This window comes from Nothoprocta perdicaria, unplaced genomic scaffold (genome assembly GCF_003342845.1).
Source record: "Nothoprocta perdicaria isolate Ctin4 unplaced genomic scaffold, notPer1 scaffold_16, whole genome shotgun sequence".
Classification (NCBI taxonomy): Eukaryota; Metazoa; Chordata; class Aves; order Tinamiformes; family Tinamidae; genus Nothoprocta; species Nothoprocta perdicaria.
The window spans coordinates 1,285,687-1,313,263 of NW_020454760.1; the positions used below are offsets into that span (position 1 = coordinate 1,285,687).

At 39.9% G+C, this 27,577-nt stretch overlaps 1 protein-coding gene across 3 annotated transcripts in view; it reads left to right on the top strand.

Annotated features, from left to right (window-relative positions):
* Positions 1-27,577, top strand: part of GRM7 (glutamate metabotropic receptor 7) — a 252,643-nt gene that overhangs the window by 183,189 nt on the left and 41,877 nt on the right. For all 3 annotated transcript variants that reach the window (XM_026035376.1, XM_026035375.1, XM_026035377.1), the window contains exon 8: positions 8,794-9,729. In XM_026035376.1, the coding sequence (XP_025891161.1) occupies positions 8,794-9,729 (936 nt within the window). The remainder of the gene's footprint in view (positions 1-8,793; positions 9,730-27,577) is intronic.

Below are 27,577 nucleotides of genomic sequence, written 5' to 3' on the forward strand. Positions count from 1 at the left end.
CATTGCTTGCTTGACATCTTTTTTGTATATGTTATCTTTCTCTTGAAATGTCTGGTGCAAGAGACAGTGTTTGTTTAATCTCTTTATCTCCATGAGCCACAAGCGATGTGCGTTGCTCTCCGAAAGGTCAGGGCATAGTGGGAGGTGCAGGAGGGCTTGTGGTGAGGCTGGGGCCACGGTGAAAGTAGGATCTGAGCTTYGCCGAGCCATGCTAACAAAGAACACAGAGAGCTACACACAAATAACGTTCTAACGTAAAGCACAAATGTACTTTGTCATTGTGATTATATAGTGAAAAAGCCTGCAATTCAGTGATTTCTATTGAGATTTTCGTTCTTGTTGAGTTCAGGCATGCTTTGCGTGTGTAGCTGTGGAAGCAGTGCCAGGCAGCAGCGTTACACATGTGTGCACTTGGCCTTCACTTGGTCAGACTTGAGTGCAGCAGCCCCTCAGCAGGTCCTTGTCCTTCTCCAGGGACGTCAGTAGTGCTGTGGCGATGAGCAGCAGCTGAAGGCTTGCTCTTTTGTCTCCAGTCTTATTTATCAAGTKTGTATGTGAAATGTTATAAGGTAGCATATTAAGAGATACAGGAGCTATTGACATGATGCTATTTTTGTAGGCATAAAACACAATCTAGCTGTGTTTTGTAAAATGAAATTTTGAAACCATAGAGATGTAAGTGCCAAGGATATTAGAATTATGATGATGGCTTAATACTGTTCTTGTTTTCTTTAAAAGGAGAAAGAATTCCTTACAGGGTATTTAAAAAGCTTTGTATACATTGTTTTTCCAGTCAATATTTAATTATGGTGCCAAAATGGAGTTTTGAATGTGCAGATCCTTTATAGCAAGGCGTTGCCTTTGATTATAACCATGGAAAGCTGTCCTCATTGGGCTTAGCTAAAGGATGTTGGAAGAATTGTGCTTTCCCTGCGTTTAGTAGGGACTTCTTTACTGTAAGTCCCCAGGAGCATCAGGCCTGAAGTTAAGCCTGACCTGAAGTTAAGTAGGTTAAGGTGGCTGATGGAAAGGAGACAGATGAGCTGGGGAGACCTGTAACTTCCTGGGAGTAGAGTAAGGCCCCTGATGAATAACATTTGTGTGACCTCAAACCTGATAAGTAGCATTTGTGGGACTTCAAACCTGACGCTGGGTAAGAAATTCAAGGAATTAAGATGAGAATTGTTTGTGCTTATGTAATTGCAGAACCACCCTTCTGCCCCATCTAGAAATGTCTCTGAGTGCCCTCTGTTGTAGCGTGTTTGAGTGCGGGGCTGAGTCATATCGCTGCTGTCACTTAAGCTTTGTGTTAAAACCTAGGAAAGTGCACATGTGCATACTTCTCGAAAGGGGATTGAAGTTGCAAAAAAAAAAGAGTCTCAGAAGTCATAAGATAAAATTAAACTTATACATTAAGGAGAAAGATATTTCGTGGGGAAAAGATAGCTAATGAGTATGTAATTAAACACTGTCAGAATGCGTCTGCTGGGGATAAGCCTAGGCTAGCTTTGATTGCTTAGCTTTTCAGCTCCAGTGAAACATACTCCTGCATTTCTCTCTGTATGACTATCCATTGCTAGGCAAGGTTCAGTGATTCTCTCAAGGTACAGGATACTTAGTTAAATATTATTCCAATTTCAGTAAGAGGCAGACTCGGGCAGATTCCTTGTCTGTGATCGGCACATTACAGACCAGTAGTTGAGCTAAAAAGAGAATCTTATTTTTCTTCGTCTCTGCACCGCATTCATTGAATCTGCTACTCCCTTCTCTCTATACCCCCAGTATTTTTTTAATCTTAGCWGCATATTGGTAAGCTTCTCCTGATGCCTGGTTTGGGGGGGTAACATGAAAGTAAACTGCTGGCAATTTCAAGGTGATCTATAGTGCAGTTAAACAGGAATCTGTCATTCTTCACCGAGGCAAAGCTCCAATTGAAATCAGTGGGAACATTACTTGATTAAGGCATTCAGGGTTGGTCCCATAGTRAGCTGTCATTTTCAGTGTATGAGACTGAAATCTGATATGTAAATATCTTCCTAATGCAGTGCAATAGGTTTTCTTTCGAACAGAAGCCTTCAGAGCTATAACAGAGATATATAAAGAGAGAAATAAAGAGATATAAAAAGAGAGGGAAAAAAATGAATAATTTTATTTTACACAGGTTTGTGCTATGCTTGTGGCAGGAATTAAGGAAAATTTTCCCCTGAATTTTCCCCTGAACRCTTCTCTTGTTTGTTGTGGGGAAAAAAATGACTGCAGCAAAATGAACAATGATAGTTGTTTTTCTTAATTTTCAGATGGATACATTACATTCTGAAATTAAACTCAGCATGTAAGAATGTGGAGAATTGCTCTCCACATGGGAGATACTGTTTTCTGCATGTGAAATGTAAGGGCACYATAAGCTTAGCATATTCTCTCAATATAAGTGATGACTATTAGATAGTGTTTTGTTTTGACAATGAAATGTACTGGGAATAAAATTCTAGTGGTACTGCAAAGGACAGCAAAATAAACCAAAATAAACCTTCAGCCATCAGGCTTGATGAGTGCATGGCTAGGGGCTGACTACAGCAGCTCTGTAAATCTGTGTCATTATTTAAGGACCAAAAATTCTTTTAATTTCCTCTATTTTCAGTAGATAGATTTGCTCTAACATATCAACTTAAATATATGCATCGCCTTCTATTACTGGAAAGAGTGTAGACAGYCAGCAAAGCTGTGTTCAGATAGAAAGGCACTGAAATAATTTACATTTTTATTGTGTATCAACAAAAATATATGATAATAAGCATTTTCTCAAAAAAAATGTAGATGAAGCATTTTTCTTACATCACTGTTGTGCTAAAAATGTCCTTGGTTTAATGCAGAACAAATAGCCTTTGCATCTCATTAAAAACATTATTAGAAGTGCTCATTGAAACTTATCTCTGCTGTTCTTAAAGCAGATACAATTGGTCGCAAGTGATCTCAGATATTAATCTAAGGAAATAATAAGATCAGGAAGAGAGAGAGAAAAGTAAATCAAGTGATATATATGTTAAGAACTACTTATTTTGAGAGATCATGCAGAAGGTCTTACCATGTGGAAATAGAAGTKTTCTCAGCTGATTGTTTAAATTGTAATTAATTCAACATATTAAATAAACCTTGATTCATATGCTGTGCAGCTTTCTATACCTGTACCCAAATGCCAACTGTTCTTTACTCTTAAGTTTCAGAACTAGTTTCAGTGGAATTTTTGAACACATTGGGAAGTATATAGCTGAAAAATCACTATAAAAAAAGATTGWAGTGGGTAGGAATTGCTCCTTTATCTGGAGATGCTAGTTAGGAAGCAGTCAGCATTGCAAGGTACAAGCAAGTGTCCTTCACTTTTCTGAGCACAAGAAAACATCCCTGTCTATGGGTTCTCTCTTCTTTCACTTTTTTTTTTCCTTTAGTATTTTTTCATACATTTCTCAGTCTCAATATCTGTAAAGTACCTTGGAGATAAAATACAGGAATGGATTTGGGAGGCCACTGGTCTTTCCAGTGTGCTGCTGTTGACTTTGGCTCTTTGAGCCATAATGGTGTTTTCATTCAAAAGAGCTGTTGGCTAATAAGTAAGAAAGAAGGAAATTCTGACCCCAGTGTTAAAGTTTCTCAGGAAATAAGGGAAGTAAAGCATTTCTGTGGAACTGCATTTGAAGCACAGGGAAGAAAAAAGATGTCTCATGCAGTGATTACCTACAGAAATCATGGTCAGATTGCTGATGGTCTAATCAATATTCCCCTGGAATAAATAGTGGTGCCTAGGGCYTTACCAGTGCCCTCTGGAACCTTCTTGTAGCAATAAATGGTCTTACAGCAACCGAGGATCAGATCAACTCTGYAGATCATGTATCCTGTCTCTGTTGCATGTGCTGTCCTGACAGTGATATAAGTCTGAGCTGTTTGTAATTAAGTATTTGTTAGGCACCATCCAAAATCATTCAGATTTCTTGACTCCATCATTTTTTTCATGTCTTCAGGATCTTATTAAGGCCTTTCCATCACTTCTGACAAGACAGTGAAGTTAAAGTTATGGTATGAGATAAAAAGAATTGTAGTTGCAATACATGGGCAATTTATTGGAATAGATTTGCATCTTTATCTGGTAGATTGGCTTATCTCTGTTATCTGTTTAAGGGATTTTAGTTGATATTTTGCGGAAGACTTTATTGACTGTGTGTTATTGACATATTCTTAGCTTAAAACTATTATCATTTTAAAGCCCTGGATTTAGAAACTAATTACCGGACATTAATAGCTAAGCCATAAGAGATAGCGAAGTCATGCAAATATTGCTATCTGTGAAGTTCAAAATACTAAAATTGTTTGTATTGCTGACTTAGTAAGTAGAGTCTAAAAGCAATCTCTAAGGTATCAATAAATCTGAGAACAATCCTCAGCAATTGCTTTCTAATATATCCATGAAATTAATGGCATGATGTTTATGAAAGTCATATTAGGATAGTGCCTGGGTTTTTGTTTTTGTTTTGTTTTCCTGASTAGGTAAATTATCAGTAGGTTAATGTTGTTGTTATTGTACTGATTTCTATTTTAGTCAAACATTGCACGAAACTATTTAGTTCAGAACAAATAGCTTATTATAGGAACATTTGTGATGGACAGCAAAAAAGCAATGATATTTAAATTCTACACATATCCTGAGTTACTTTACTCATTAAAATGAACAATTATGGTTGGCTATTTGAGAGACTCAGCATTTCTTAATGCTTAGCCTGTTGTTCTGTAGTGAACAAAATTAAAATTTGAAGCTCCCATAGTTCTAGCCTGAAGCACTTACGGACTGGGCAATATATAGAAACGAATGGAGCTTGTGCAAAAAAAGAGTTAGAGTCAACCTGTAACCAAAAAGGGTTTTTTGCCTTGGGGAGAAGATAAGTCTTGAGAAGTACAGGCATGTACTTCAGAAAACACTGAACAAGAATTCTGGTGTGCGGAATTCAGTCCCRGCCCGCAGATCTCCTGTGTGACCCTGCACCAGCCTCTCGGTCTCTCCTGCTTTGGTTTTGGCCCCTCACCAAAAGCTACATGAGCGCTGGCTTGATCACCTCAAATAACTGCTGTGGTCCCACATGGGCAGAGTGGCAGGCTTTCAAGTAACAAGGGCCCAAACCAATTTGCAGCTTTATTTATTGAAATTAGCATCTTGAAATCAACCCAGAGAACAAAATAATGAATTACACAGACATGAGGTGTGTGCTGAGGGAGCAGAGTCTCTGCACTGCTTCGCTGCTGGAGCTGGACATCGTGCTGGTCACCGGTGCAGGCCCTGTTTATAATATATACCTATATGTATATTATTTTTCTATAGTCTCAACCTCAGAGAATTTTACARAGGCTGTAGTTACAAATATTAAAATGATCTTCATTTTATATATGAGAAAACTGAGGGGAGAAAAAGACATGGAATGCCTTGCCCAAGTTGATGAAACAAGGCAGAGCCAACAGGAGAACCTAAATCTACCAGATACTGGATCTGTTTTTTCTCCGGCTAATCATGTCATCCGTCTGTATTTTTAGTAAATGTGGATTTGTCACTAAATCCTGGTGGGCATGTTCAAACAACTGCATTGGAAATAGTCATYCACAAGAGTGGTTTTACTTGTGCCAGTTACCTCTTTTAGAAACAGGATGGATAATGTGCAGCAAGCTTACTTGTCATGGCAGCCTGTTACTCTGCATTTTCTGTCTCCGAATGTTGCTCAGCCTCCGTGTCATTAGTTTGCCATCAGCGACAGTGTGGGCAGGGAGCGGAGCCAGCGCAGGCGGCGGCGCTGCCACCCAGCGCACAGAGAGCAAGAGGCGGGAGCTGACCTTGCAGGCGAAAGGCAAGCGGCACCCGGCCCGGAGGGCTCCCTGGCACCCACAGGCCCTGCATCTGCATAAACCATGGTCCGGTGCTTTCCAGTACTGAGATCTTTGGATCTTTGGATCTCAGTACACATAAAAACCCTGTTCTTTCATTTCCTTAGGGAACTGTAGTGCCGTTAGCTGAAACACGGCAGAAGACCCATAAGCTCTTGCTCGGACATGTAAACACAGGAGAAACGGATGTAGGGCAAGAAGAATTTTTCAAGACACTTATTTTGCAATCATAAGTCTCTTCAATGTGACAGATTGAGTTTTAACCAATTGTATTAAATCATTACTAAGTTAGGATTAATCTCACCTCTTCTTCTTTATAGTAACAGAAGAAGCAAATTCCAAAAGTATTTGTTTTCAAATGAACTGTTTAAAAACTATTGCCTTTACCTGAGCCTTAACAATCTCTTTGCTTGCTAAAATGAGATTTTGTTAAATTAAATGCTGCGCTATTTTTTTTTAAGATCCTCTTACAGAAATTGTGGGAAAAAGTAATTTCTTGCTATTTTATCAGTATTTTGTCATCCTGATTCTGAAAGTCTGAATTCAGCAAAAGCTTTAAGTAAGCAGTTTCCAATCTGTGATGACTAAAACTACTGGAAAAAGTCATTAAATACAAGCAGATATAGGTTTAAATAAATGCAAGAAGTGGCTGAATTTAACAATTCTTTTTCAAAAGTGAAATCTTTCTCAGATTCAAATTTGCAAAAGTTATTTCAAGAAAACTGCAGCAAAACACAGGAGGAGAAGGCAAGGAAAAAGGGGAATAAAAAGCACTTTAGGCACAATTATTAGATCCTAAGGCAGTCAAAACCACAGACAAAGATTTTATTGCTTTTATTTGCATTTCTTAAAGGAGTTAAGAAACAGTAATTTATTTAAAGACAAAGTCTCATAAATAAGTGGAAAGTTTTCTTTGTGAGCAAAGTGTCTCTGTTTGAATCTGATTCCAATCTCACTGCATCAGRTTTCTGTGCCAGGTCCCTTATCTGACAGGCGGTTTTTCATTATTAATTTTCCAGCCAGAAGCAACAAAGCAGTAGCAAATCTTTCTGAGGCAAATGATGCAGAGTTATCATGATGTATTCCCAGGAGAGCAGAAAAAGGACTTTCTTGCCTGGTCTTCTATTTATCTCTTTACACACAGTATCTGTACAGAATAAGGTCTTTAGGCTGTCCCAACTATTAGGTATGGAATACTTTTGAGAATATGTAAACCTCACCCTTTTATAGTTAAAATGGTGGTGGAGGGGAAATACGATAGCACATTAATGATTCTTTGAAAAGAAAACCTCTTCTTTTGAAGTAGACGGAGACATAATAACTTTAACTCATCTGGGTTGGTACAACAAGAAAGTGTGAGTTAGTTATTATGTCTCCGTCTACTTCTTTTTAAAAAGACATAATACAAATCAGTGAAAAAGAAGGCTGAAAGAAGAGGTAAACTGACACTCAGCTGGTTTCTTAAGGAATTTTCATGAAACTTTCACATCCTTTATTAATGGAAAATGGAATCAGTGCTTGTCTCAGCCCTGTTCCAGTTTGCTCATCATCTTTCTGGTTCTGTTTCTTGCTCAGCTAGCTTGTCTTGCCTCTTTAGTGAGTAAGTTACATGTGCACATGTCAGTTTACTCAAGCTTTCTTGCAAATAATACGTGCAGTATAGGAATTCAGCTCAACCTTTATAAAGGACTTGTCACTGTTTATCAGTTGGAGCAGTGACAAGCTTAGAAATGGATTTCCTGGCCCCTTGTGCATGCTCACTCAGTTTTATTATTACTATTTATTATTACAATTAAATAAGTATTTGTATTCTCATTTATCATCAGTATTCCTTCTACAYGTTACATTCCAGCTCAGCGGAGTATGAAAGAAGAGTTTATGGGCCATTTTTTCTTTCTGTATGAGTTGTGAGTATTAAAGGTTAATGAARTTTCTCGTGCAGTGGCAGACCTTCAGATTATCTGCTATTGGGGGGTTACTTTTGTAAYAAGCAGTAGAGTCTCTTGATAGTACAGTGTTTGAAACAGTGTGTGGCTTTGCGTTTCTTTTCCAGTATATGAAATGAAGTTGATACAGGACCTATTTTGAATTAATTTAGGAAAGTGTAACTTAATCCTTCAGTTTAAAACCTGCAAATCCCARTCTTCCTATATGCATTAATAATCACAGCTGATTTAAGAAACTCTTCTTAGAATTTCTTGGTTGTGTGAGGAAAACAGTAGAACTTGTCTTATGTTTGGGAAAGACATGCACCGGTGCACGTTTGCACAGAGTACTGCAAGCACTCTGAAGTTCTACTGTGCCCCTGAGTTGGAATTTGGTGCAGCAAATTGTCTGGGAATGTTAGAGCCTTTTGAGTAGTTCTAGTTTACACTTACATGGTTCATAATATTGGAGATCTTACTGTTTTCTCATTGATTCTGATCCCCATATATGCCACATTTCACCTCTTAAAATACTAATTTGATCTGTAGCATTTCCAAGAAGTGAGAACTCTGGTTGCAGTTTAAAGCTCCAACCTCTGGATGCGTGAAGAGTAGCACTGTGAATGTAACTCCTGCTTTCCCTTGAGGCATTACAGTGTTCTTGCTAATTTTCATGAAGCTAGAAGGTGGTTTTATAGGTGTTTGCTCTAACGTTATGATCTTGTGAATTACCMGAATTTGCAACTAATAAAAATGAAAATTACAGTGGTAGATATCATTATGCTTTTATAATTCTTAAGGCAGAAACTGGCATATGCAGTTCTTGGAGATGCACAGCATACCTTGTGTAAAGCTTTCTATTCTCTTTATTTCTGTTGTAGGTCACTCATTTCCCAGTTACAGATGCTGATGTGTAAATAACCAGCCTCTTTCTCTTTCAAATTTCTCGTAGATTGAGGAAATGCAGTGGGGTAAAGGAGTACGTGAAATCCCGTCCTCGGTCTGCAGTCTGCCATGCAAACCAGGAGAGAGGAAGAAGATGGTCAAAGGGATGCCTTGCTGTTGGCACTGTGAGCTCTGTGATGGGTACCAGTACCAGGCTGATGAGGTGACTTGTTTACTCTGCTCATACAACGAGAGACCCAATGAGAACCGGACTGGCTGCCGCTCAATACCCATTGTCAAGCTGGAATGGCATTCTCCGTGGGCCGTGATACCCGTCTTTTTGGCCATGCTTGGAATTATTGCCACCATTTTTGTAATGGCAACGTTCATTCGATATAATGACACTCCCATTGTCCGGGCTTCTGGAAGGGAACTCAGCTATGTCCTGTTAACAGGGATATTTCTTTGTTACATAATTACTTTCCTGATGATTGCCAAACCAAATGTTGCAGTATGCTCTTTCCGACGTATCTTTTTGGGCTTGGGGATGTGCATCAGCTATGCAGCCCTGTTAACTAAAACAAACCGCATCTACCGCATATTTGAACAGGGCAAAAAATCAGTGACAGCACCTAGGCTTATAAGCCCAACATCACAACTGGCAATCACGTCAAGTTTAATATCTATTCAGCTCCTAGGTGTATTTATTTGGTTTGCAGTTGACCCTCCCAACATCATCATAGATTATGATGAGCAGAAAACTATGAACCCTGATCAAGCCAGAGGAGTTCTCAAATGTGACATTACGGATCTACAAATCATTTGTTCCTTGGGTTATAGCATTCTTCTAATGGTTACATGTACTGTGTATGCCATCAAGACTCGGGGTGTCCCAGAGAATTTTAATGAAGCTAAACCCATTGGATTCACTATGTACACTACCTGTATAGTATGGCTTGCCTTCATTCCAATATTTTTTGGCACTGCCCAGTCAGCTGAAAAGGTGGGTGAAAATGAGTAAGTATGCATCTGATATATCGGRTTTGATATGCAGTTATAAATTATACACTAAAGTTTAAGCAGATTTTAAAATGAGCTATCCAGTTAAACTCGTTGCTGAGATGTGCAATATATATAACCATTTTTCTTTTCAAGTTAGCTGGTAGGCTAGTCATTTGATAAACTGGCAAATGACCAATAGCAATCAGATGAGCCATTAGTTTTATTGTTGCGTTCATTTCAATAGTATCTTTTCATTAGTCAAAATGGGAATTAGCTGTCATATCACCCAAAGAGACAACTCTTAACTAAATCATTTTGATCATAAGATATAAGCTATCAATCTGTCAAAAAGTACTCATGTAGATGTCTGTGCTTCTGGAGTTGAGCTCTGAGGGCAGTGAGTAGTTGTCTGATGAGTGCTCTGCTTCACAAATAGCAGCCTCAGGGCATATTTGCACCGCAGGGTAAATAGCTTGTCATGAGCTCCAGATGCTGAGGCCGGGCTGACACTTTTATCTGCACTAGTTGTGCTAGATAAACTAGCTTGAGTAGACTTACCCTGGCTTGGATGTAGCCAAGAGTCCTGGAGTGAAATGCTAAATTGTCTTCCCAAGTCACTCGCATTTAAGCCAATGGCCAGACCAAAATGTTATAAATAGATTRCTGAAGATAAAGGGGGAGGGAAAAAACCCCAAACATTGGAATGTAAACCATTTTATGGATTATGATAAAAATGAATCATTCCAAAGTGATTGCAGATTCAATTAAAAGATTCCCATTGGCCTTCAGAGTCTTTGAATATGGCTCAACATCACTCTGYCTTTCTATCTCTTTATTATGGAGTTCACATGCACTTACAGTTCCAGTTTTTCTATGGACACACTGAGCAGCTTAGGAAAATATACCCCTAGTAGCACATTATTATATTTATGTCTGTTCTATTTTATATATTTACACATACACACACACATTTATATATTTATATATTTATATATTTATATATTTATATATTTATATATTTATATATTTATATATTTATATATTTATATATAATATCTATTATATTTAGTGGCGGGGATGATGACCCTGGAGAAGGAAGGCAAAAAAAAACAACCAAAGAGCATTATGATGCATTTTCCAAAACATTGTCCAAAACTCTATTGGAAAGAGAGAATCTTTCAGATTTGCCCTTAAAAAGGGATTGCACTGTGCATTTTGAATAAACAATTTCCAAGAGATGAAAAATCGATCAATTATTACAATGTGTAGAGCTAAATCAAGTACTAAGCCTTACACCTTTGGTTGCCTCCTGTGTCTTAGACCCTTCCTGCACTTTCCTGTTACTGCCAAAGTAGCTCCAGGTGATGCTTAGTGATACATATCTGATTTTACTCTTCTCTGAATCATCTTTGGTAATAGCTGTGATTTCCAAGTGATTTGACAAATACCTGGAGAAATGGAAATATTAGACTCTACTGAGTTATTCTCGGAACATTGTGATCTCCCCAGCCATGACCCTGTCCTCTTAAAAGAGCATGGAAACAGCCATGTCTACACTAAATAATAATGATCCAAAGTAAGATACGGATTTAGTAYTCTAAAAGCCTTTTACCACATCTCTAAATGAACACGTTTCCTGTGCTCTAGGACTTGGACTTAGCTAATCAGAGCTCAAGCTAAATCTGTGTACTTGGCTTTTTTGTGTTGTCGTAGGCAGTTCTGAAGGTGTGCAGCCAGCCCTTAGGAAGTGACACAAATGTGTACTTGTGCACAATCTAGACAGAAAAGCAAGGTAATTTGCTTCACTTAAGTGTTTTCACAGAGATTTTGCATGGATTAAGTAGTGTCCTGTTATGTATTCTCACCTGCTGTACCCAAACTTCCTTATGTAGGGAAGAGCTTTGGCTTCTTGCTCCTTTTGTCCCTGTATCTTTGCTTAACACCTTTCTTGCATACAACTAGGGTGATCTCATGTGTATGGGTAGAATTATATCATTTTTGGAGACGAAGGAAGTCTCAGATTCTAGATAACATACTTCATTTTGTACTACGGTAGAAAGGATGTCACTTCCAATGTCTTTTTTGTAAGAACTTCATTCTTTATAATTCAAGAGGTTTGTCATACAGAGATTCACAGTTTATTTCAGTCTGAGTTTACTGGKGCAAGAAGTGATACCCCAATAGAGGTATATGAGAGGATATGCATGAGAGAAGTTGTGGAGGTGTATGTGATTTCTCAAATATTGTCTCACCTATGCTTTTCAGGCAGTCACTACATCCCTAAAGGGAAATAATTTCAACTGGAGAAGTCTCACAAATATTTTGAATCCTTCAGCTCTCCCTGTCGAGGGAGAGATAAGAAGTAGAGTAAGCAGCTTTGAGCACAGTATGGGCGGGTTSCAGCTTTGTTGCGATGCAGCGAGCACAATGTGGCACTTGTGCTGTTTGCCCAGCAATGCTGTGAGTCTGCAGGTAGCAACAAAGAAGCATTGGTTTAAATTGTTGCCTGCAAAGATTTAACCAGATAATAGATCCAGTGATCTGCAAGGCTGCTGCCACAGGTGAAAATCATTTAGTAGTCAAGAGTTTTAGATTTCTGTGTAGTCGTAGGGCTAAATTAACTAGTACTTCTTTGAGAGCCTGYGATTCTTGTACAAAGCCATGTACTCCATCAAAAGAGATGGTTTCTACCTTAATCTCAGGCAGAGCACAGATGTACTAGCAGAAGCAAGTAGYGTTTGAGTGTTTCAGGCGAGTGCGCGTGGCCGGCGAGGGGAGGGCACCCTTGGCTGTGTGGGCAGGCAGGGCAGCGCAAGGGCGCAAGTCCTGCTGGGGCTGCTTGGCGGYCCCTCTGCTTAGACCCCATCTTCTGTCTAACAGACAACTCGGCACGGTCATACTTGTGCCACGTGGGTATATGCAAAATAGCTGAATATAGCTGGATGCTCCCCAAGAGATGGCCTGTCTAGCTCCTATAGCTGATAGTCATTCCCTGATAGGAGCTATAACAGATAAGCAGAAATGCACCAAATTTGAATGACAAACCAGAAAAATCTTCTTTTTTACAGAGATAAATTTGCAGCATTTTTAGTTGTTCTTTATTTTCTCTCTCTCTCTCTCTTTTTTTTTTTTTTTTTTTTTTTTTTTTTTTTTGACTGTACTTTTTTGTGATTTTCCTGACAGATATTTCCACACAGGTCTTAACCAGAATGGAAATTGCATCTGCTGAAAATCCCATGCAACACAATCTTTTAAGCTGAGAAATGGTGCAATATATAAATGTTGTGATTTTCACCGCATGGTCTTATTTTATCTTAGCAATAAATGCAAGCATAATGTCATTTGGTAGGAAGCACATTAAGAATACTTCTTTCAGCATGGAAAGCAACTTTGTGGGGGGGAAAAAAGCAGAATGAAAGTATGTTGCGAGTAATTCATCACAGGAAAATGATGTGGGCATTAGGGCTTGCAACAGCCTGCAGGGAGGTGGTGTGGGTTTGAGGAAGGCCTAATACCAAGGAGCTTGTTGTACAGGATAGAGCTAAAAAYGTTCAGATTGTATGTGACTGGTCTGTGATATGCGTTAATTCCTGTCCTCCCTAGAGCTTGCATTTAGTCAGGCCATTTCTTTGTCTGCTAGTGAAAAGCTCAAAAAACACCTGGTCGATTGCAGTTCAGGGAGCTGTTGGATAATGCCCTGTGCCGTGTCTGGTGCGTGGGAGGGTACTTGGACTTTTTAACTGTTTTTTTTTAACATTTTACCATTCATTGAATTTCTTTGGCTTTGCTGTGGCATTCACATATCTGTTTTGTCATACCTGTGAAACTTGGCATTGTCTAGGGGTTGGGTTTTTTCGGAATTTCTGCATAATACTGAGAACATATTCTAAAACACCGTGGTACCTTATGCACAGCAACGACAACACAGTAGCAGGGACTGGAATCATAGCAGGTCTTTGCTCAGAAAGATTGTTCCTTCAGGGTATGTTTGGTAGAGAGCCACTAAACCGGKAGGCAGCAAGTTCCTGCTGGGAATGGCAGGTCACACAGAGGAGCATTAACGCTGCGAGTGCCCTGGGCGGCAGTGCCGGGCGCTGGGAGCCGGCAGCCTCGGCCTCCCGCCTGCAGCCAGCAACGTGCTGGGTGCTGCGCAGCCTCTGAACCTGCACCTTGGGAGAGGGGCTCTGTGCATGAAACGCTGCCTGTGCTCTGCTGCTGTAATTGTTTTTGACAACAGAACTATTTTAAATTCTCAGAGGATGTGTGGGTATCTTCTCAGAAACAAAGTGGCCTCAAAGAACTGCTAAGCCAATTACAGGAGTCATAGTTTCATGCGGGAGTCAATACGAAGTGGCACTTGAAAGAGCACAGATTGCTCTGTAAGGTCAGGTGAAGCACAGCTAAATCAATAAGCCAAATTGAGTCAAAATATTAGAGTCCAAAAGTAAAGGGATAGGAAGGAATGCAAGATGCTTGTGTAAGAACATACATATTTCTCTGGAAACTTCTACTTTTCACTCTGCCTGTGCAGAGTGCTCTGCCCTAGGTCATAATGATCCACTGGCAATTTGCTGTTGATTCGTTAATCGTTTTTTACTTTGGTTGTCTCATTTTAACTCAGAATCTTCTGCTGTGTGTCCCGCGGCATGTGACATTGCAAGGACTTCACTGTGTCAGGGTGTGCGTGGTGGCCTGGGCCTGGCGGTRCGAGGCAGCGTGGGGCTCTGCCCCAGGCCAGCAGCGGCCCCATGGAGGGCATGATGTAGGCCTTCAGAGAGAGGTTTGGTTCCCCGACTATATCCAAACATATCCAAACAATGTTCCGAAGGTGTATTTTCGTTTAACTTGGTTTCATCATGTTCACCTTTTCAGTTCTCCTTGTTTTGCTTGTTTAGATTATATTCCTTTCCACAAACATTGTACAGAGAAACAGCAAGACAGAACATGTGGTACATTCTAATACAGCTTGGAAATACTTACTGATTCCTAGGTGGCACTAACAATTTCCTTTTCTATTGTTAGTATATTTTGTATAAGTATTTTTAAAACTAAATTCCCTCTCCATGTGTGCAGGAAAACCTCCTAAGAAGGCAGCTGAGATAAATAGCCTATCCCATCCCATATATAAAGTAAATTTTTGGATATAGTTTTAGATAAAACATTTTCGATTAAGTAAGGTTTTGGATGTGGTTTTGCATATTTTAATTTGGACAAAAAGAGTGCTGTGAGACACTACAGAAATACTGAATTTCAATATACTCTTGGCATTCTCAACAGGATGATGGTACAGGAGGAACTGTTTGTTTGTTTCTAATAGTCTCATTTGGGTTTTTTTCTTGTCGCTTTGTCCTTTCTTCTCATGATGTTCCACTTTAATTTTCAAGGCTTTGTGAAATCACAGATTTTCTTGTCCTATGACAATTATGTGTATTTGAGTATGTTTGTGTGTATCTATACACCCCCCATATATTTAGCATGTGTATATATACCTGTATACTCTAGTTTAAATTGCATTCCCTGGGTATCTAGAATGTAATACTGAAAAATTAGATCCTCTTAACAGCAAACCTGAATATCAATCTGCTTTATGTAGCAGGCATGCCAAAACTCACTTGGGCACTTAGGTTCCTGGAAATATAATGCTGCCTTGCGTCACTAACCAAGAGCATTTGGCATGTTGTTCAGAAGGCTTGCAAGACGTATTGGCATGTAGAGATCTATGGCTTTCTGTGATTCTGCTCTTAATATTTTGGAAAAGAAATGCAGTTGGAAATTTGCCAGTTTTATAACCATTAGATTAAAAGGAATCATTGTCTCCCCCAGTTTAAAGTCCATATCTGCACTCTTTAGCTACGTACAGATGTAGTTGGTCATGTTAAATATTCCCCTAAGACCTTATTTTCTCAGATTATATCATTGAAGTAATATGCAGGGATATGTCATCATTATATTTTTATGTTTCACGGAGATTTTATTGCCCACTAGCTATGATTACTTTTATTTAGTAATTGCTAAGACAAAAATAATAAATTTCTTGATATGTCTGCAACCCTGTAATAAATGTCAGCATGCTCCTGAATATATTATCCAAATGGGATTTTTTCTTAACATATTTTGAGTATTTCTCAAAGTAAAGTTGTAATTATGACCCTAAAAAAGGCGATGGTGGCTTCACTGCCAGCATAATCTGCTATTTCTGCTTGAGATTTTTATTTTAATCTTGAAATGAAGAGAAATGGGGACACATTGACCATACGTTCCTCATTTTGCATCAGCTTGCTTTTCCTTCCAGATTGCATGAACCTGCCGTCTTTTTTTTCGTTACACTACAGCCTCTGTGAAATTTGAAGTCTTTAATCACATCTATTTTTCTACCTTCATTTCTATTTCTCTGTTATATTTGTAAATGCCCATTTTATTCAAATCARTAAGTGGGGTAAGTCAGGTATATTTGGCAGCAATATTTTTACTTATTGTGTTGAATATTGCATAAATACTATAATTTGCAGGCACATGCAAAGTAGATTCTTATTCAGATTAAATAATGCTACATTAATGTGATGGTCCTTCAGTACATATTCTATTTTTTTGGTGAAACTAAGTTATCCTTCAGTTCTCTGAAATACAAATACTGATTAACCAGGTAGGACACACATTTATTTTCTCCCCAAGGAACACTTGCAATGACAGTTGCTATAGCAACTCTACATATGTGGATTTTGGAGTTATGAGGATTTTAATGCAACATTTGTTGGAGTTGTCTTGTAGGATGGCTGAGAAAATCAGGCTTTGAAGCTTATATATATATTGTGACTACGAATATACCATAATTTGGAGCACACAGAAGGACAATCATGAATTGTAGCTTTTCTTAAAAAAATGTAATTTATAACCCTTTGAAGATGAATTGCTTTAAATAATGGTAATGATTTACGCTTCATATTCCCTTGCATATCAAAACACAAATGAAGACTGGTTATAATAATAGTAGCTGCATAAAACTCTTTAACCAAAAGTACTCGTTTATCTCATTATTATTCAGTTCATATATTGCTACATTATGTTTTCAGTAGCTGCTATCAGTCTGTGTGTTCAGATACTGTAGTTCGTAGTTTTATTCACGCTCAGGACTGTATCTCTTTAGAAATCATGGACTGTAATGACCTGACTCTTGGAGAGCTTCTGAGACAAACCTGGATGGAAAAGTATCTTGACTTAGGTTTGATGCAGGCCCTCCAGCCTGGGGGCCCTCTCAGAAAAGAATATGCTATAAATTCCACTTTCATGGAGTATTGGACGATTTGAAATGAGAACCTAGCTTTTAATTAAGAGAAATGCAATGTTCTTTGAAATATACAAATGAAGAACTAGTCATTGGATTCATCTTTTGGTGATGATCTTTGACAGCAGTAATCCGGGTGTCTTATAATTTTTATCAGGAGTAAGATCACTACTTTAAAAGTATATTAAAAACCTTGTGAATATCTTTAAATGACTATAGGTTCTCAAGGAGTTAAATTTTATAGAAACACTCAAAAATCTTAAATGTGCTGGCTTTTGGTAAAGGATACCAATAATATTTGCTTTATTATGTTTGGCATGCAGTTTTCTTCCAAAGGGAAAGGAGTTCTATTATGAGTGAAAAAAAAAATAAAAAGGCATGTGGTGTGTCACTAGGACTGATGATTTAACCCTCAGAAAAACCCAGGGATATCATTGAAGCAGTAAGCGTGACACAAATTCAGAGTGCTGAAATCCCTGATCTTTTCCCACGCACTTGTTTCTCTCTCCCTGGTGTTCTCGTGGGAGGTTTCTTCCCTAAACAGTTACTCGTAGACCCACCACTTGCTGCATATAGCTGACTTATGGCCTTCAGCAGATGCCTTAAAGAACTCCTACAGGAGAATACAGGTTGTGAAAAATATCAYATTGCAGGCTAGATTGCTTCAAAGTGTTTATTAAATACTTCCATGCTGCAGCTCCTCCCTGGCTGCAGGGAGGCCTCGTCGGCAATACCTTTATGGGCATCATCAGCAATACCTGCCCACACTTCTCTCCCTGGTTATTACATGACTATAAGTCACTTAAAAAGCCAGAAGCRAAGCAAAATTACAGCAACATCAACTCAGACACTTAGAATTTCTGCAGATTTAGAATACTGCTTTGATTAAAACAAAGATGTTTTCATCTGCAGCAAATAAAAAGTGTGCTGTGTTGCATGTCTGCACCAGAGCTYGCTGTTAAACATGGGGGCTGATGGAGTGAAAGAGACTCGACCTTATATTGCAACAGTGGCAGATACGTGCCTTAATACACTTCTTTTGAACAAAAATTGAGGTCTTCAAAACCCGCCTGGATGCCACCCTGTGCCACATGCTCTAGGTGTGCCTGCTTGAGCAGGAAGGTTGGACTAGATGATCTGTAGAGGTCCCTTCCAACCTTAAATATTCTGAAATATTCTGAAATATTCTGAAAAATGCCGGGCTAAGTAGTTACCTACACTCAACCTGAGCAGACAGTCTGAAGCGATCAGTGTGTAGCGCGTAAGCAGGGGAGATGGTACTGCCACTGGTGAAAGCACTTTCCACCACATTCATAGCTCTGYGTGTAAAAGGATTTACCCAGATGTGCTAAACATCAGAAAATCCTGTAAAATAGAGTATACCATAACCTAGCACTTAAAAGAAGGTGATGAATTGTTACTTCTGTATGAAATTAGTGGTGACGTCTTAAGGCCCACAAAGAGGGAGCTAAATAAAAACCAAGACAGAAAAATTTATTAGTGTACTTTGTGCCAAAAAAATAAAAGGAAGTGTGGAGGGGAGGACGGATAACAGACCAGATTCCAGCAGTGTCCTGCTTGCTGTCCGCCCTGGYGGGGCTCGGCGGTGGTTGGGTTTGGTGGCTGCTCCCTTCGGTGGCGCTGGGACGCGATGCTTGTCTGCACCTTGGGGGAGGCTGTCACTGTCATTAGCAGGAGATGGATTGGCTGAAGCCTCTTCASTTACGAGGTTCGTGAGGAGATACATGATGGAAGATAAATAGATTTCTTTTCTTGTGATTGTTGTGTCTTTAAAACCTAAAACTATTTTACTTCGTGGCTCTGTGGGATATGCCTGAGGCAACGGTTCTAGACTAGACAGGCCATTTTGTAGTTTTATTGGGTAGTCTTGTGCTTTAAATGCATCTTTTCTCTTGTCACAGAAGAGCTGTGCATGTAGAGTGAAGAGTGTGGTTGGATTTTTTTCTTTGTGTGTAGTTGCCAGTGCCCCGGATGTGTCACAGTATCCCATGGGGACACCAGCGAGGCTCAGCACTGAGTTTCGTGTCCTCCACCGCGTCTCTGGGGCTCGGCGTGYGTCAGGGGTGCCAGACGAGGGGCAGCAGCCAGGCCAGGGCCCGGCCGCCTGGCCCAGCCCTGGCAGCGTCAGGCCTCCGGTGGGGCCTGATTCTGTAGCTGTGCCAGCTGCTAATCTCTTTCTGGGAAAGAGATTATTTCAGGAGAAATTTTGCAATGTGCCAAGCACGGTCCCTCAGCCTCAGTTGTAGTCTGTGCGTTTGCTTTGCTTTCCCTTATATTAAAAGGTGTATGTAAAACATATCCATAACAATTTTGCTATGCAAAATTCACCTGTGATAGAGGAGTGATCCTGAGGGATGTTAGCCGTGCAGAGCCCAAAGGCCCTGCAGAGATGAGAGCACCAAAGGAGCTTTTCCAAGGACGCTTTGAGCTGTGACGCTCTCACAAGCAAGTGACCATCTCTGCTGCCCGGTGCCACCCGCAGTGCAGGTCCTGCAATGCCCCAGGCGCCGCAAGGAGAGGAGCAGAGCTGTAAGAAACAACCTGACTGCACCGTGAATCCTAGTGCTACTCCATTTGCACCAGTTGGGGTCGCGTTCTTCTAAACTGGATTTGACACTCAGTATTTCAAAAGTACTTTGAGTGGCTTGTGTGAAGTATTAAATATTTCCTGAAGTTTTATGACACAGTGAAGCAATGCTAAAATGGTAAATTAATACAGGTTTCTATAAAATGTCTTGTAGTTGCATTTCTGCTTTGGGCAGAAAACAAGAAGTGTTGGGAAAATATCTCCATATGTTTAAGTTTGTTCTAAAATCTTTAATTTATGCTTATTTCTGGAACTGTTTAGTTAGTTTTTACCCACTACTAATTTATGTAATATATTGCGAGGCAAAGCTCTGAATGTTTCAGAAATGAATACAGCAATAAAGATAATAATAGTTCATTGCATTGGGAGGAAACCTAAACCATTTCACAGATGGATTTATAAACTACTAGTTAGAAGCATTGTATAAGCTATCATGTAGCAATTTTAACAACACTCGGAAATACAGTTTAGGGCAGGCAGTTGTATTTAATTCTCTGTATGTTCTCGGACTGTATTCATCACTGGCATGTGTTGAGTGCCTTCCAGGGAGGTATGAACTGCGGTAATAATGGTATTATCAAGTGGAGAAGCCCAGGGAATTTAAACTGGGCTGAAAATGATCACCAAGATTTTGGCCAAGGTATAGAAGCCGAGACCTTTACTCTTCAGCAAGACTGTTTTAATGACTGGAAGAGTAAAGACCTTGAAGGATTTTGGTGATGAATGTTCCCCAAAGGGCTCCACGTGCCCATACCACTGTGTCTTGTTCCCATCGGGACTCTCCAGAAAGGCAGTCATTCTGTCCCAGGGAAGGAACAAGCCCGATCCTTTCTTGTAGAAGTCCCATGCAAGCATATGCTGGGTCTGACTGTATTTAGTACCTTTTTGATTCAGACCAGCTTATAAAGACTGTGGGCCTGGTAAAACTGCAGGTCTACATTACCTATTTTTTCAAGGTTGGTATTTAAAACTTGATAATAGCAAAAGTTCATAGTCTGGGTGAAATAAGAGATGATTAGGGTAATTAGATCCTCCTGAGAAGACCATAAATTAATGGCAATTACGATTCTTGAAACAACAGAAGCGTGAGGTACCTCTACCACTGATCTGTTTCATCACATTTCATCACATTTGCTGCATTGTAATGCTCCTTTAATGTTAATATGTACTTCTGTAGTAAAATCTAATTGAAAACACTGAGCAGGCAGAGCCCAAGGCCACAGTCATGCTCTGCATAATTACCTAAGGAGCAGGGTGTACGTTGCCGGGGAAGAGGTGCCACCAGCCATCAGCGAGCTCTGAGCGACGCAGGCGCCGCGCTCGCTGCAGCGCAGTAATAGCCTGCCAGGAATTTATAGGTGAATGCTAAAAGATAATTAACAATCAATTCATTTTGCAAAATTTTCAATAATTGAAACAGGTATCTCCAGAATGAAGTAATAATACTACATTTAAATTTGTACGTGGCTGTCTCATAACAGAGATGTGTTCATTTAAGCAGAAATTACTTCAAGTTAGCAACCCCGAGGTAGTTCTGCAGTCACAGAGGGATTCTTTGAAGCCTGCAAGCAGGCTGCTTTGATGTCTGATGTAGAAAGTAAGGGATCTTTTCACTGTGATAATTCTAGCCATTTCCATTCTGCTCTGTATTGAGAGAGAAAAAAATCTGATTTGGAATGTGGAGAAATAAATGGAACCCAAACAGAAGTGTGCATTAAAAAGGGGGAAAAGTAGATTATATATATGTTGTGACCCAGGTTGTAGGCAGTCACTATCCTCATGCTTTGCCTCAGTGAAAGGCCGGGGGGGGGGGGGGGTGCCAAAATTCAGCTTATTCTGTGTTTTCCCTTTGTGAACCCCCTACGCACACTAAAAGGGCGTAACTGAAATCTTCCTCTTGCATGAAGAGAGTCTCTGGGTCTGTGAGGCTGTATCTCTGCAGGACACGTTAATGTGGGTACCTGCTCAGGTAGGTGCCGTCGTGAGAAGGAGGAAGGGAAGGTTCTGGGGCAAAACCACACAGTTTTTCATTGGCATCTAGGGAGAGGTCTTTCATGCCACTGGCAACACCTGGAGCAGCTTAACAGCTGCAATAAGTCACCTCAAAATGGGCAAAAACTTGACACTGTAGTGTAAAACGTATCTGTGAAGCAATGGCTCTTCTACACAGGGAACGGGTTCCGGGGCAGCAGCTCCCAGCTCTGCTGCCTCCCGTGTGCTTGGAAGAGTTTGAGTTTGTGCTCAAAAGAGTTTCCGATGCCATTCAGTTTGGTTTGGTGGTTGTTGCATCATCTTTCAATTTACAGTAACACTAAAATCATTTCCAAAGCACACTGGGGAAGAGTAGGTAATTTATCTTTGCTTTGTGATTTCTGGGGCATATATAACTGCCTGTGGCTAAAAAGCAACCTAATTTTAAAAGGGAAGAATGTGTAGGTGTTTAATGCACAATGTTGACATATACATTTTTGCTTCTACTTTTTAGAAAACGTGTCACAAAACTTCTACATGTGAAAAGCATGCTCTGCATATGCATGTAACTAATGTTACATAACAGCTTTTATCTGCAGTATCTTAACGTGAAATAATTGCAGTTCCATTGAGTCCAGAGGAGCAATTACTTTGTAGATGGAACTTTTTTCTTTACTTGCATTTTTGATATCTTTGCAATGTCAAACTCACTTGAACTGACAACATAATTTCTCCAGTAGTGCTGTTGCATCAGCCGTGCAACTGCTGTTTGGTGTCAGTGGAGGATTTTTCCTTCTTGCTATATTTTGATACGACAAACATTAAAATCCTAGTCTTGCAAAGCAAAAATAAATTACATGAATAACATATGAATAATGTGAACAATCACACTTGTTCTAAGGTAGCCACACATACAGGAATGAGGTGAGTATAATTATGAAACATCCCTTCAAATTTAGTTTATAGGGCAAGAATCATGAAACTATTGTAGCCTGTTAGAAAAACGAGGGGAGTGTTTGTTTGGATACTTATGGATAGAATTTTATTTGATCTTAATGTATTGCAGTGGTTCTTTTGAATTTCTGGTATATGTGAAACTTGAGGTAGCTGCATTACAAAGGAGTTGTAATTGCCTTGTCATGTCAATATATTCCTGTAACATTGATTTTTTTTTTTTTTTTTGGTTCTATTTTTTCTTTGAATTTTGCTTTAGCAATCTAGCTAGGGTGATTTAGGACTGTTTTGAAAGGTCAGCTCCCTGAGCCATATTGTATAGCATTTTCCCCTAACAGTTGGCCAAAGCACAGTGTGCTATATATAGTTCAGTTTGCTTTTTGCTGTAGTAAACCTCAGTTCCCATTAATGCTCCTTTGTTTGAACAAAAGTTAATCATCTTTTCAGAAAAATCCTGTAGAGCATGGCTAACATTACAAGCCGAATGCAAGGAGCTAAAGTATCATTTTGTGAGAGCAGATACTAACCAGTTTCTGAACCCCATGGAGATTGTAGAAACATAATAATGTTATTTTGAATAAGAAATAATGGCTGCTGATTCCAAGCTCATCCAGGAACAAAAAGAGAACTATGAAGGGCTTATTCAATACAATGTAAGTTATGCAGATGTTTCTCAATTTTCTTGATGAACTTTTATGCAGGAGTCAGGGTTTTGTTTGATCAAATCATTTCAAGGGGAAGAATGAGTCCTTAAGTACTTTTGTTCCTGCCAATGAATGGATCATGAGAGCAGCCAGAGGAAGGACACTAAATACAGACCTTTGTCAGTCAGAGGCAGAGGGAGCTCCCCTGCCAGCTTTATGGGGCTCACTCCTTCTTCCTTTCACTTTCGAATAAACAGGAACAAAATGGAAGCTGAAAACAAAAGTAGAGCAGCTGTGCAGGGAGCCTGTGACCGGAGGGAGTCAGGAGCAGCTTTCCCTCTGCTCCAGTGGGAGAAGCCTGTGGGGCAGGAGCCTTGGGGAAGCCATGGGCTGTGACATGTTGCAGGAATCCCAGTGCCCCTGCGCCCAGCCGGGTGGAGCAGAGAGAACCTCCAGGTTCAGGCTAGGAATTCAACTGTCATTATACCCCAGAGCAAGACAGGAGTAACTCCTCTGAATAAGTTTACTCTTATCCAGAGTTGTGGGACCTGTAGTGTCACTGCTGGTGGAGTCCCACCTTGGTGGCAGAGCAAAGTCTTTGCTGACCACAAAGACTGTTGCAGGTTGTTGCGAGCAAAATTCTCCTAACACAAAAACGTCAGGTCCCCTGTGCATGTTGGTGGGCTAAATATAGCTGGATTTGTAGAGAGAGGAAGAAAAGCTGTTCTTAAGAACGTGTTTTCAGTCCAGTGAGGCCACTTTAATGCAAAGCTGAAGAATGGCTTTTGTTATACATAAAAACTGCCTGCAAAAATATTGACCTGAAGGATTTATTTGTTGTCTTAAATAGTTTAAGCAGCCATGTAGTAATAATAAACATAAAAATCATCATGCTCCAGTCAAAGCAATCATCTTGTATTCTATCTTGAGGGATGAAGTTAGCAGAAGGTTAAGAAGATCATACAAGAAGTTCTCAGACTAAAGCAGAAAGTTAAAGGCTGGCCCAGAGGAGAGGCTCTAGGCTGAGACCACAACTGGTAGAGGAAGGGGAGCTCTAGGATTGGAGAGGTGTTTTTTCCACGTTTTTCTCTCCCGTTCAGGATGCTCCCCTGGGCAGCGCTGTGCCTGGCGTGTGGGCAAGAAGGAAGCGCTGGGGCAGCGTGCCCAGCACGTGCCGTGGCAGCCGTAGCTCCGCTCTGCGGCTGCAGGAGGCCTGAGAGGCGCTTGGGGCCTGCGGGACCGCGTACTGGGGCTGAGAGCTGTGGCCCAGCCTGCAGCTACCGGGCCTTGTACCCCGAGCGGGAAAAGGGAAGACTTCCTTTCTGAAGGACACTTTTGGTTTGATGTGCCTTTGGTCTTAAACTTGCCATTGCCATTGTGCTTGTCATCGTATCCTCTCAGCAACAGGGACGCTAAAGCCCAGTATGTTTTTCTGAACGAAAAGCATTCCGTTTTCTGAAAGGAATATTGGGATCAGGAAAGGGGGACTGCAAACTGGAGGTGGCCAGAGGCTGCTGAAGGCTGGCTGGGATGGTACAGGCGGCCCTTGCTGACCCCTTTGGTTGTCAAGGCTTTATGAAGAGTTTTGCAGCTTTAGAACTTTTCAGTTGATGGTGTCAGGTACTTCAGCAATAGATGATTTGGTCTCCATTGGCGTTTGGCCTTTAAATCACTGAAGTATCCGTGGTGCCAGAACCTGGAATCACAGAATAAGATGAAACTCATGTTTACAAAGAACATGTTTTCCACTCATTTCTAGCCATTTTTATTATGCTACTAATTGCCCATTAAATGGCAGTAAATGAATGTCTATTCAGCCATTAACCACCTTCTGCTACAGCAAGGAAACTGAGATATAATCCACATTCATGTTCCTAGTCATATAGTTTCACTGATTAAGTAATGTTCACCTTTTCTTTATAAAGCTGGCAAAAATACATGTATTATAAACCAAGTATATTAAGTATTCATAAGATCTTCATTGGTCTTTAGGTTAGAGGGAAGGATATTTATTTAAGGGAAGGCAGAGGGAGTAGGAGGATAAAATACTAGATGAACAATATGTTATCATCTTTCTCTTATTCCATGTGATTTACATTTTCCACATCAGAACAAGCTGTAAAGTTTGATGGAGATAATTAAATATAATTTGAAGATGAGATAGCTCTTTTTTTGGCAGAGAAGCAGATCCTACTAAAAAACTTAGCTAGAGACAGTAATCCACCAGTAAGTTGAAGAGGAAAACGCTTTAAAAGGTTAAGCACTAGATTGTGTGAGATGCTGCCAGAGCAGAATGCAGATCGGTTAGTATAACCAAGGTAGTCAGTACCTGCACATGATTGCAGATGGTGACAGCAGAGTGAGAACTGGTATTAGGTACTAGGCTAATACTTAGCCCGCTACCTTAATTGGAGAGCTGGGGAATTTTGAGTGGAAAGATCAAGTGTTTTGATTTTCCAGAACTTCAAAATCAATGTAGTTTTAGTTCATTTTATTGACTGGAAAATGAAATCTGGTCATGACTCAAGATAAGAAGAAAAGGTTGGGCCCTCTAAATATCGTGCGTATAACTGTTCCCCAGCACGTTGGCCCTGGCACTTGCTTTGCGAGCACAGAGCAGAGCACTGACGTTCAAACATGGCCTTAGTACAAGCAGAGATTTAGTCTGACTTGAAATTGAGCAAGAGCTTGTTTGGGAGAAAATAAATACAGCTCCTGGATGTGTGCCCAGGTAGTCTCTGCAGAACACGGTGGGTTATTCAGTGCCCGGCTCAATGTTGCTGTGACTCGAGAGGTAATAAGCGGGAGACAACTATTATTAAAGGAAACTTCCCTCTGGGAGAAGAAATGTCTTGATTTGATTACAATCATACACATAGAAAAATTCCTTCTTTTGATGCCTTTTTTCTCTTGAGGCCTAGGGGTTGCATTCACTGACATAAGGTATAGCTTTTCACAAATTCATCCTTGTATTTACAAGCTTCCTTGTGGCTTCCTCATGCAGCGATAAGGGGCCTGCTATATACTTAGCATTTATTTGTTGATACATAATATGGGATAGAAGAAAATAAGTAAATCTCAGGTAAAAAAGCAGGCCATGCTATGCATCGTTGTGACTACCACAGTTTTTTTTTTTTTTTTTATCCTGTCAACAAGTATATTTGTTAAGGTGTAGAATAGGGTATGTGAGTCATTAACTTTGTCAGTTCATGGATTAGTTAAGCACGTGAGCTGACTTGGCTTGCCACTCACGTGTTCTCACCCCTTAATATGCCAGATTGCTTTCTGTAAAATAGCCCAAATGAAACTGCAGATAAGAAGCTCTGAAAAATTCATAGCTATTTGTAGTGTTATCTCTTAGGTATGATGCATAAGAGGTAATTTCTCAGTCAACTCGGAGCTGGTAACAAGAAAGTGTGACTTGTCTTGCGGCAGTACAGGATGCAGATCACCTAGTATGAACGTACTGGAAAATAGTTCGGATATTACTGTAAACTGCCACTGAAGCCTCAGGCTTCAGACAGAGATTCTGTTTATTTGTACAATAAAATAAGTGCRGTGTTTGATAATTAAGAGATGAAGCTCTTTCTCAGTGTTCTGCATCAGGGTTCATATGCATGGGTATCTGCTAACCAAACGCCAGTGTGAGGGATTGTGGAATGACTGGAATTTGGCAGGTACWGAAATGATAGACTTCTTATAATTAAATCTCATTTAAATGAGCACCTAAATCATCTTGTATTCTGGGATTACCCATTCCCAATTTAACATAACAATGAATGCCCATCTGCATGTCACAGAAACTCAAGGATTGCCTAAGCTACAAAGCAAGCTCACTCCCCTTTATGAATTATGATGGGTTTAGCAGTTGCCATGGCTACAGTTTGTTCTAATTGTGATACATTAGTAGCAACAAGAATTGGATGGCTCAAGCCATTTAGTTAATTAAATGCAAACTTGGACAGTTCTAAAGGAATAATAGATAAAATTAACACCTACTAGCATACACCTGTAAAATGTGAATAATTTGTCTTAAAAATTACAAAGCACTTGTGTATTCTTGACATGTCTTTCATAGCCTTACATGTTTTATTATAGGAATGTTCTATAATTTATTTTAAACTACTTGCTGAGATGAAGAATGATGGTGCTGATCAATGAAACATGTTCCATGGTTCAAGCCAATAAAATGTGTTAGACTTTAGCTGGGGGGAAGTGTGACTTGCAGCAATTATACCAGATGATGAATCCACAGTTCCTCGGCTAACACATTTAGGTACTGAAAATAGGGATTTATAATGGAAAAGGCTGACACAAACCTTACTGCAATGTCACAAATACAATCTAACATAGAGAAAGCCAAATCTTGTTTTCAGGAAGGAAAATGCCT